The sequence below is a fragment of the Taudactylus pleione genome, unplaced genomic scaffold (genome assembly GCF_031769625.1).
Source record: "Taudactylus pleione unplaced genomic scaffold, aTauple2 ptg000506l, whole genome shotgun sequence".
In the NCBI taxonomy this organism is placed as follows: Eukaryota; Metazoa; Chordata; class Amphibia; order Anura; family Myobatrachidae; genus Taudactylus; species Taudactylus pleione.
Window position 1 is genome coordinate 719,251 of NW_028284908.1, and position 12,223 is coordinate 731,473.

The 12,223-nt window shown below is 44.8% G+C and overlaps 1 protein-coding gene across 1 annotated transcript in view; it reads right to left on the reverse strand.

Moving 5' to 3' along the window:
• Positions 1-6,452, reverse strand: part of PTGFR (prostaglandin F receptor) — a 33,868-nt gene extending 27,416 nt beyond the window's left edge. Inside the window, exons 1-2 of the mRNA XM_088450073.1 lie at positions 6,223-6,452; positions 2,357-3,197 (exon numbers count right to left, since the gene is read on the reverse strand). Coding sequence (XP_088306199.1) covers positions 2,357-3,151 — 795 coding nt within the window. The 5' untranslated portion in view covers positions 3,152-3,197; positions 6,223-6,452. The remainder of the gene's footprint in view (positions 1-2,356; positions 3,198-6,222) is intronic.
• Between the last annotated feature and the right edge of the window lie 5,771 nt (positions 6,453-12,223).

Genomic DNA, 12,223 nt, shown 5'->3' on the forward strand with positions numbered 1-12,223 from the left:
TGTTCCAGCCACAGGCCGAAGTGTCCCATGGGTGGTCTGAAATTGGGGACACACCCCGTCACAGCTCTGCTTTGCTAAGCAGAGAGCAGCAGAGCCAGTGAAGCTGAATGGATCGCAGCGTCTATTCAGTGCAAGGAGACGGCTTGCCCCCAGCATGACGTAAAACAGGAGGTGTGCCATACGGACATGCCCCCAAAATGACACCGTCTAGGGGGCGTGGACTATGGAAATTAGGTCACCCCCCCATTTTGGTTGTACACAGGGGGCACCAGATGATAATGGCACAGGGCGCTACTCCACCTGCAACCGGCCCTGAAATATTCTATCACTTAAAACATTTTTTAGAAACTGAGTACAAAGACGCAGCATTGATCGCAGAACAGTCGATAATCGGCCTTCCCAGTAACCCCCTATGGCCACGGGAACTGAGACACCAGAGACAAACTTAGCTCATTTCCTAAGCAGGGACATGCCTCAAAAATTGTTAATCTGTAATATTATTTTGCAATTATTGTGCCAGATTCTGGATCGGATGGAAAAGGCGTAGGCAGCAGCGTCTACTGGCTGTCGTCCGCCTACGACTTTATGCAAACTTCCTTCTCTTGTGTAAGTCCGTGCGGCCGAATGCAAGGACGGAGGTGTCCACTTTTAGCGTCCGTAAACGCTGTAACATAGATTGGCTTGCATCCAATGGCAATGATTTTAGCAGTCGACAGCAGCTCAGGGAGGACAACTGGTGGATGAAGTTACCATAGTTCCTGCTTTACGCATGCACAGCCGCCATTCATTTCATCTGCGCATATACGCTGTCCTCAGCCATCAATGCAAAGCCATCTATGGTCTCTGGCCGATGAGGTGAAGCCATCGATGCTGTCATCCCCAATGGCCGTACCTTTTTCAAACTGTCAAACTTACAGAACGGTGAAAACAGTTGCACGGTACAAGCCACCGGCGTTCTGGCTTGGGAATTCAGCGCGTTAGTAGGTGGTAACACAGCTTTGAATAGATCAGCTATTGTAGCTGAGGCAGAGAGTTGGCTGAAATTATCTTTTCATGGCTATTTGCCAGATCTTGCAATACAAAGCATAGGTCTGAACGGCGCAGGGGGGATTGCCCAGGGCGCCTGCAGAGAGTGCGATGAGAAAGTCATTAGCGGGGAATAGGATTTTCTTATCCCTCCAGCATATAAACATTCATTTCCTTACACAAACCAAAGTGTTTTCCAGTTGTAAGCACACACAAGTAACACCCATGCCTGGAAAAGTGTTGCCACATGGCGTGTGTGTCCATGTCATGCCGATTTCCTGCGCTGGGAGATTTACTTGTGTGGGGGGTAAAGTTCCTTCTGTCGCCAGTTTCAACAAGAACCTTGTTTACAAAATAAAAACATTGTGGTAATGACGAATAAGTAAGAAATCTCGTAACCTGCCGAACAAGTCACCTTATGTGAAAATCCTACTAAAAATACTCCCAGATACGTTTAATTCTCGTAATTAGACCATAGGACGTTTGGCATTATTCGGATGTTGTTATGCAACAGAGTGTAAACTACTGTTCTCTGTTATCAGCCATATCCTTCTATGGCTGTGTGCACCAAAATATGTTCCATCACAATCATGAAATATCTTATTACATATGTACAGGTTATTATTACTGGCACCTCTTCCACTGGCATTGTAGGTATATAGGGCCTGATTCAGAGCTGAACGCTCTGACCAGAGCGCTCGCTCTGAATCAGGGCCCTCCTACCTTTTTTTGGAGCGTCCTCATGGACGCTCGCATAGCTGTGGGTTACCACCCACAGCTAGAGCGCGCGTCCATGATGATGGTCGCGATGGTCTTGACCATCGCGACCATCGGGCTTGCGACGGAGACCCTGCGGTAGGGTCTCGCTGATGCAAGCCCTGGAGTGATTTTGGCTCTATCAGAGCCAAAATCACTCCCACTGACATCACTAGTGATGTCAGTGGGGCCGGCTTGAGGCGGTAAGCGTTCCCATGGGAACGCCCCCATCTGGCAGGCACGCCCACCAAAGGGGGCATGCTATCAATCAACATCGACAGCACGCCCCCTTTGGTGCGAGACCCGGAGCGATGGAAAGCCCGTCGCTCCTCAGGCCTCACGCATGTGCACGACGGAGCTCCCTCCGTCATGCGCATGCGCAGTGGGGAACATCGACCCGCTTGCGAGCGTACTGCCACTCGCGAGCGGGTCTGAATGACCCCCATAGTGTCCAAACCACCCATCTAAAAATGAGTGTATGTCGGGAGAATAAATTAAATTACTGTGTTTGGAGAAAGGCGACTCTGTCACATTCAGACAGACACAAAACCATACTTTGGATTTGAGAACTTACCAAGAATGGAGTCCAGCAAATGCAAGAGACGCACATGATGGCCAGAAGCTGGACAATCATCTCCAGATGATGAGATCGTCCCTGCCGGTGCTGCTGGCTTTTCAGTTTGGATCTAAGTAACGTTACTCCGGTCATGGCGTTACACAGGAATGAGATGGCCAGGGCTAGGAGTCCCAGAGAGGAGAAGAGCAGCAGATTGAACTGGTCCATCCAGTCTTTGATCTCTTCTGTTTTAAGAAAGCACCACGTCTTGGTGGCCTGGATATGGTAGGACCTCAAAGTCAGGATCGGCAGCAGCGCCACAGCAATGGCGAATAGCCAGACACACGCCAAGATAATTTTGGCATGCCTTGAAGTCATTTTGGTGGAGTGGAAGATTGGCTCGGTGACGCCGATACACCGCTCTACCGCCATCACGCTGCCAAGCAAGAGCGGGCAGAGGCCGAAGAATACCATGCACATTCCAAAGATGCTGCAAAGAATGTTCGAGTGATCGAATTTCGACCAGTTTCTGTCTGAGGCGTAGACATAGATAGCGATGGTCCCATTGATGAGATGTCCAAATAGGTCAGTGAAGACCAAGCCACTAGCAAACAGGAGGAATGAGGCTTTAGACTTCTTTCTAAATCTTTGGTAGGCTTTCAAGAGTATCACAATGGCCAGGCTGTTGGAGGTTATTCCCACTGTCATGAATACGATGGAGAAGAAGACAGATATCTTCTGCTCCTTGAGGTCCGTGGTGTTTGATGGGGACACATTGTCACTGTACAGTGTGATATCCGTACTGTTGTTCATTGTTGGATGTGTAGATCCAAAACTTAAATCATCTCTGCAACACAACCTGTGAAAACAGAGTAACACATGGAATTGTAAAAATTCACCGACCCTTACAGAAATTTACAGACGAGTTCTCTAAATGTTTAGGATAGAGTGTTAAAAGCAAATGAAAATGTGAAAAGGACACTAGCACTTATGTTTTATGTTAGTAATGATAGGATACAGTGTGTCATCAGTGTTGCAATAACACAATCTGAAGCTGTTTAATATTTGGAGTCACTGGTGTCTATTTGCAAACACTGTGGGTGCAAATTTGCATTAAATGGTAACACTCAATCAAATCCTTGAACTTGGAGAGTGAAAGCAATTGTCTGATTAATTGCTGTTGCTTAGTGCATTTTTTCACTTAAACGTTTAGTAAATAGCCTTCGCCTTGTTTGTACAAGAGCAGCTATGTCTCACTTTAGGATATCTCTTTTTTATTCACTGATGCAGATAAGCGCAGGGTTTGCAGGTTACACAGTAAACATCGCTATAAGTTCAGGAGACTCCACAAGTAGTGGGTGATCTTACAGATGCTCGGCCAGATGGGGGTCATAGCAAAGCATAACAGAACTATTCGCGTCATCACATTGTGGCCACCGTGGTGTAAAAGTGTATACTCTATCATAACCCCGCAGTGGGCTGGGCATAAGGATGCAAACTGTGTTATTAGATCGCAGAGGGTGGAGCATGGTGACACTACTCACGGTAATTAAATTCCACCTGAGCCCTGGCCCCAGCAGGATTCCCCTCATCTCTCAGAGAGAAGCTCAGAACAGTAACCGAATATGGGGATAATTAGAGAATAATAATAAAAATAATAGTGAAAAGTATCATGTGAGAGACAGAGACAGAGACAGAGACAGAGAGGGTAGCAGCGATAAAAATAATCTCTAACAATAAATGTATACATAGGAATAAATTAACAGTATCCGATCAAGTGACAGTGTTCCCCTTTAAGCAAGGTATTGTAAAAAAAAAGGTGTATATATATATATATATATATATATATTTATATATGCACACACATACATATATATAAATGTGTATACTGTATACAGTGTATGGATGTGTATATTTCTGGACTAAGGATGTAACCTCAGTGTCTATTATTTGTACGTTTGTACAACGTTTACACAGCGAAGTAGGATGACCCCCAGTTGTGCCTCCCTGCCAGCTGTGTGTTAGTGCAGATGTGCAGTATTGTGCTATTCTAAACATCTTACTGGATGGTAGACAACATATAGCTGTACAGCTTCAGTGGTACTACAAGTCTCAGCATGTCCTGCAAGCTTCTTGTGCCAGGGCATTCTAAGACATGTAGTTCTGTGATGGCTGAAGACTCCGATGTCAACCTGCTCCACAAAAGTGTCTCTGGCAGTGCATGCTGAGACTTGTAGTTCCACACAGGTTGCTTAAGCCTGATCTGGAGGGATAGAGCACATTATAAAAGTTAGTCTCATACGTTGCAAAGCAAGCATTGCACAATGAGGTCTAGAATCCACCTCACGATAGGACATGTACTCCAGAAAAACCTATTGCACTGTATATGAAATGAGCTTTTAGAGCGCTTGGCAAGCCAGGAGACACACGTGTTCCCAGCCAAGAGTGAAAGCAGCAAAGGAACATCCTAAAGGGCTTTTTTATACTAAGCTTTTTATTCCTGTTTCAACATCCAAGGTTCTAGTCAGTGACCAGGGCAAACAGCTGGGCTAGATGCTGAGAACACGATGAGAAATAGACACCAAGCACAAACCTCCGAGAGACCAAGTTATTATACTAGCATATGGTCTTATCGGAACTGCAATAAACCAGACTTGTTCTATGTCAGGCTGACAGGACTTAAATTCATACACACTGAGCTTGGGTTTTGTTACAGTCTATATTTCACAAATGTACAGTACAGCAATTATTGATATTCCTGCTATTATTACTCATATGCTCTATTCATGCCAGGAATCTATATCATTGCCGAGCTAATGTGTTTCCCTGTTGATCCAAAGGAGAAAGACTTTATACCAGTTGCAGAGTGAATATAGTTTAAGAAACAAACTGTAAAACGCAAATAAAAGTTCTCCAGTGAGATAAACAAAAAGTGTCTTGGAAAAGTCTGTCCAATAATAGTTAGTTCCCCGGAATCATAAGTAAGAACTTCTCGTTCCTGCCTATATATAGAACATAGTGAAGGAAACCTAAAAAAGTACTGTCCTGTACAGACCTAGCCTGGAGACCTTTATCAGTAAGGAAAATGCTGTCCTCATTTACTGCTGAATTTCAGAAGCATTGACCCCTGAATATTATTACATGACCTAATGCTTTCTGCAATATTTATCTGCTTATAACAATTTGTGTTTTACGGTAATTTTTGTATTCAAAATCCCGTCCTGGCCCATAGGTGCGCCCTTTACGGCAAGAATAAACGTATTTTACAAGAAGTGTCACTTTGGGTTTATAAAAGGTTGGGGACATCTGTAATCTTTACACAAAGTTATTTTAAGCCGTAAAAAGCCACATTAATGCCTCCATATGGGATCTGGATCGCATTTACCACACATAAGGTATGGAGTGACTTTAGCACACTAAGCAAAGATTTAAATCAAAAGCATGTCCCAGTTATTTACTCTCCCACATTCTTTCCTTGGTTCCCTCTTGCATCCCTAATATAAATCTATGGGGTGGTAAAATGACATTACAGTAATTATTTTGCAAAGCTCAGGAAAATTAAGACCATGTATTGTTGATCAATAAACAATCAAAGTTGCGGATTTTACGTGGTGAAACTTGCGACCGCCCTCAGAAAAGCGTAGCGTATATCATTCATACCGTGACTTCAAATCTGCATTCTGGCAAAAAAACATTTTCGAACACAGATAAGTGAATTTTGGGGTCTATTTGTGATCTCTCTGTAACCTTATCAGGTTATGAAAAGCGGTGACGTTTTTCTAAAAAAAAAAAAAATATTCTTATTTTTTGATTAATCGTGCAGCAGCGTAATCATATGTCACGGGTCAATAACGGCAATCACAGTGGGCATGGCTCAGCCTTACCTGTCCTTGTGTCCCGCCGGCAGCTATCACTCACTGAGCTGTCCATCCTGTCCTGGGCTCATTCTGTACAGACTGCAGAGGGGGTGATGTCCATTCCTCCCTGTATACAGGGATCCTGCGAATCCTCGGCCTCTGCTCACATCTGTAGCCGCTTGTTGTCTGGACATGGAGTGAGCTAGCCTGACATAAACAGGCACTTACACAGAGGTGGGCTCTCTCGCAGCCGCCAGTTCTTCTCTCTGTACATAAAAAAATCAATGTGGTTCTACAGGAGCTGGTCCTGCCCCTCCCACGTCAGTTAACCATTGAGTGACAAGGAGATCATAGTCTGCCGATGTGTACTATGATATATAATATCTATGCTATGATATGTATAGTATTCACTGTACTATTGTAATAAACAAAGAGCAGTGATTTAAACATCTTCATCTTGGTTCTAAAAAAATAAATTTCATCGCACTCTCTTTCTCATAAAAGGGCAAATTCTTTACAAAATTTGCGCAAAGCGCAATTCACATAACTTTGTTTTTGCAAACTATGGGGTCTATTTACTAAGCCTTGGATAGAGATAAAGTGAACAGAATAAAGGTGCGTATCCACTACACGAGAGTAGAATGACTGTACGATGACAACATTGTTATTGTACAATCATTCATTATACTGTGCAGTGGATAATGGCCCTGATTTAGAGCCGGACGCTCTGACCAGAGCACTCGCTCTGAATCAGGGCCCACCTCCATTAATATGGAGCGTCCTCCTGGAAAGTACTTCGCTTGTCGGGTCTCGCGCATGCGCACGACGGAGCTCCCTCCGTCGTGCGCATGCGCAGTGGGGAACATCGACCCACTTGCAAGCGTACTGCCGCTCGCGAGTGGGTCTGAATGACCCCCAATGTGCCCACACTGAACGATATGTCGCTCAGTGCAGACACCCTCCCTCATCCCCAAACATGAACAACCTGTCGATATCGCCAGACTGACCGGCATGTTCAGGCAATGACAGATGCCGACAACGACCAGCGGGAACGTGCATCGCTGGTCGTTGCCGGCATTTTACTGCACGATTAATGATCGATTAATGAACGATAGAACGATGTTGTAATCGTTCAGTCGGTCACTTTTCTCGTCTAGTGTATACGCGCTTTTAAATTCCCAACCAATCAACTCCTAACTGCTATGTCACAGGCTGTGTTTGAAAAATGACAGTTAGGAGCTGGTTGGTGGAGACTTTATCTTCGTGCACTGTATCTCCATCCAAGGCTTAGTAAATAGACCCCATTGTCCCTCATGTCGCGCACAAATAGATGAATTAGTACATTTTGCTTCGAAACTCTCCCCATTGGAAATATGGCCCTAGTATGGGGGGTTCTCTTTATGTTATCATTGTCTGTTCTTAACTCAGAACAGAGATTTGACCACGTGTGGCAATATTAATGCACTGAATGAATAGAAATAATAAAATAAACAGTACACCAATGATTAAAGTACATTCTATAAAATTCTGTTTTTTATAGTAATTCTAGTAAAACAGAAATATTAGTTAGTGGTTCATACAGTTAAGCTCATAACCCAAAGTCAAGGGCTCTACTTTTTAGTCCCTACACTCGCGTCTGTGCTCCAGATATTATTGAAACACAATCCACACACAATTACCTACTCTCTATATATGTCCTGGATTTAAGGAGGGAGAGGTGCGTGCGTGTGTGTGCTGTATATTACGTTGTCATGGCCCTGCCCCCTGCGGCATGATGCCATGCAATGATGAATTACATCACAGAGGGTGGGGCCATGATATTGCCAATGACAACACCACACCCCCTGTACTTGCCACCTGATCTTACCTTCCCAGGTGATCCCAGTCTTAAAATGTAGCAACTATGAATTAAAATCACATGCGCTCAGCTAAATAGCCCTTTATACTAGGCATTATTAGTAGGCAGAATAGAAAAGGTTTTCCCTACTCATCGCTGAACCAGGCCCTTACCACGCAACGATCTTACCATTAGTTACTTTCATTTAATTTACTTTTTGAGACTGCCAGGTGTACTCAGCGATCGGCGCTCCCTCTCTCCTATCTCCCCCCCCTCCTGAGCTCCAGCTTCCGGGTCCCGTAGTGCACTATGGGAGTGAAGTCATGAGCGGGCGCCGGGAAGTGTGCGCCGGGGACGGACGGAAGCAGGCACTGGAGCGGGGTTTAAGGTAAGTGTTGTGTGTGTGTGTGTGCACGTGCAGGGGGCTTACTACTGGGGGCATCCTATGGGAGCACTGCAGCGGCCTTACTACTGGGGGCACTATTGGGAGCACTACAACTGGGGGCACTACAGGGGCCCTTACTACTGGGGGCACTTCAAGGGGCATTATTACTGGGGCACTGCAGGGAGCATTACTACTGGGGGCATTACAACTGGGGGCACTACAGGGGCCCTTACTACTGGGGCACTGCAGGGGGCATTACTATTGGGGGCACTACTACCGGGGAGAATTACTTTTAGGGGCATTATTACCATGGGCATTACTACAGGGGACATTATTGCTACTGGGGGCACTGCATAGGGGGACCACTACTGGGGGCACTGCATAGGGGGACCACAACTGGGGGCACTGTATAAGGGACACTACTGGAGGCACTGCATAGGGGGACCACTACTGGGGGCACTGCATTTGGGGACCACTACGGGAGGTACAGCATAGGGGAACCACTACTGGAGGCACTGCATAGTTACTGGAACCATTACTGGGGGGCACTACATAGGCAGGCACTGAATAGGGGGACCTCTACTGAGGGCACTGCATAGGGGGACCACTACTGGGGGCACTGTATAAGGAACTGCATAGGGGCGCGGCAGCAGCTGGGGCTGACACAGGTGCTGGGGGGTGGTAAATTTTAATTTGGGGGGCGGTTGTGAGCACCAACACTTATCTTGCCTTTGGGCACCTGGCGTGAAGTTATGCCACTGAACCCATCCTCTTTGTGCCTAACCGCCCCCCCAGTGGTGCCTGAGCCTAACCCTCCCCCCTAGGGGTGCCTAAACCTAACCTCCCCCCCCAAACCCTAACTTACCTAAATCTAATCCTCACCCCCCCCCCCCGCGCGACTAACACTAAGGGCGCCCCGGCTTACCTTCTGTCACGCACTCCCCCCTAGGGGTGCCTAAACCTAGCCTCCCCCCCAAACCCTAACTTACCTAAATCTAACCCTCACCCCCCCACCCCCGCGACTAACACTAAGGGCGCCCCAGCTTACCTTCATTCACGCACATGTCCTCATGAATTCCAGCGTCGAGATCAAGATAGGCATCGGTATTTCCATGCCTATCTGAAGTCCCTTGCTGGGATTCCAGCGTCGGGATTGAGCCCGGAGGCCTCGTGGCCGCGGTCTCATAACTGTATCCCGTGTCCAAAGTATATCTTAAGGTCCACTAGTCAGCTATAAGACTGGCTATAGATCATTTGTATACTTTTCAGGGTTGAAAGAAAAATTCCAAGGAATTATAAATTTGACCAATATTAGTAAAGATTTTGAGGGGTCGGACAATTACCTTACATGGTTGTAAAGTAGGGTGAAATTAATGACAATATGGGCCAAATGTAATAGGGTGAGAGTTTGGAAAAGTGAGAGTTTCTGACACTTTTTAAACTTTGCCAATGTAATAGAGTCCAAAAACAAAGTAACAGAGCGAACGTGCCTGTTTTTTTAGACTTAAAAAACTCTCACCATTTAAAATCTCATTCAGATATTTTCCCATTTTGAAGATAAATCTCGACCAATGTGAGAGGTTACTGCTAAACTCTCACATTTTCTAAACTCTCACCCTATTACATTTGGCCCTATATATTTACATCTTTCTGAAATTACACGCAATGTAACCATAACACACACACAAGAGAATGAAAGCTCAACTTCACTTTTTTGGAAGCCCGAGAGATTGTCTGGGAGGCCAAAATGTAAAACCTGCTGACATAACTGGCACTCAAAAAAGATTAATTGCCATTATGAATATATATTCCAATAAGCAAAGGACAATTTCACTTTAATACGCTAATTAGCATTTCCCAAGCAGCAGAACTAGTTTAGGCAGAAAGTTGTGGAACATTAATATGTAATTTGACTCTTCTGCATATTGAATCGAGAAAGTTAGTTCTCAAATGTAATCCTTACAACCCCTATGCACCCATCTAGACTGTTAACTAGGATTGTGAGATCTATAGGCATTCTATTATAAAAAACGGCATGGAAAAGTTGGTATAATTAAATTATGTAATTGTAAATATATGTTTGCAGGCAAATTTTTGGGGGCAAAAAACATTTTTAAACCAGCAATCAAACATTGAGATATATTTTCTTTAATATCTATATAATAAGTGAGAAAGTGTTTGTGTGTCTGTCTGTTTGTCCTTTATAACGGCCAGAGTTTTGTATCTGTAGCTCCACCAAAGTTGGCATGGTGATGTAGTTTGACCACGATTCGGTTTTTGGCTATGCTTGAAGTTTGTCAGGACCACCAAGTAGGTCGTGGAGTCTCTGATTTGAGATTTTGTTTATGCAAGTTCGCTCAGGATGTCTTCCAGTGCCTAAAACTGCCCTGATCTGAAGGCACATTCTGATATGTACCAGTGGGGGGCAGGCAGAGCTCCAACAGAAGAGCAGTGTGTCAGAGGATCAACTGTCACACTGCACCTGCACTGACAGTTACTCCTTTCCTCCAACTGTCACACTGCACCTGCACTGACGGTTCCTCATTTCCTCCAAGCACATTTTCATATGCCATGGTCTCCAATGCTGGTCTGCAATGTAAAAAATGAAGGCTGCAGCTGTACTTTAAGGTCCATTCTTCAACCTGGGCAATGCTAGTGTTAAATACACACATACAAGTTAAAGCATGCATCTTATTTACTAAGCTTTCCTCCTACAAATCATTACCTCCTTTTCATAATCTCTTTTAGGGTTGAATACTATGGCTACCAGTCACATACATAGAGGGCCTGATTCAGAGGTTGACACTGGTGCATTTGTTTGCTGAGTCATGGAGACGATAATATGCAAATACTAGTATCAGTCATCCTCTTGTGCATCAACATGTGCCTGAATGTGCAAGCACTGAAACTCCTGCTTTCAGCGTCTCTGTATGATTCTTTACACGCCACCATAGGCGCACTATTGACACGTGCCACTCCTGTGGCAGATGCCAAGTCTCAGTGTGAACGTGGCCTCTGTGGAAGCCGCTGTGCATCTAGAAATGCAGCCACTTTTTTGCGTTCTCCTCAGGCCACCTCCCACTAACTGTCCAGGAACGCCCATCACTCTGCTGCTCCATTTCTGATACAGTTTGTCCCGATCACAATAGAATCGTTGTGTATCTCATGTGCCATAGGGATTTTCAGGACTTTTCGCGAATGTCAGCGTTGTGTTCAAATTGCGTGCACCTCTAAAACAGGACCAGAGTCCCTTTATTCTCAGCATCTCTTGTGATGTGGGAGCAGACTGAGCTCAGAGGAGCACTCCAAAGCCTCTCTGCTCACTACATAATGCACCATGGTAGTCTTTAACACTGAAAATCATTATAAATCATTAGTAGCAGCTTGAAGAAACAAACCAAGGAAAATGGTAATTATCAACATTCTTCTTATAGCCTGTCCCATTGAGTTATGTTTTTGTTTTTTTTTAAAAAAATCATTTTCCATGGGATTGTTGCTTTAATATATATTTATTTTTCTTCAGATTCATTTTTTTTCTGGGCAGTACTGCATTTGTATATTTTAATGGTGGGTACACACCTGAAAGATATATCTGCAGATCGAGTGATCTGCAGATATATCTTTAGATGATGGTCATACACACTGAATGGCCATCATCTATCCGGCAGCCGCGGTCTGCAGACCACCCTTACTCACTTGCCGATGGACAGATATGTCTACAGACATATTTGTCCATCGGCTATGTAGCACAGCCAATGTGATATGTCTGTGAACGCGACGGTTATATCACAATATATCGGCCAGTG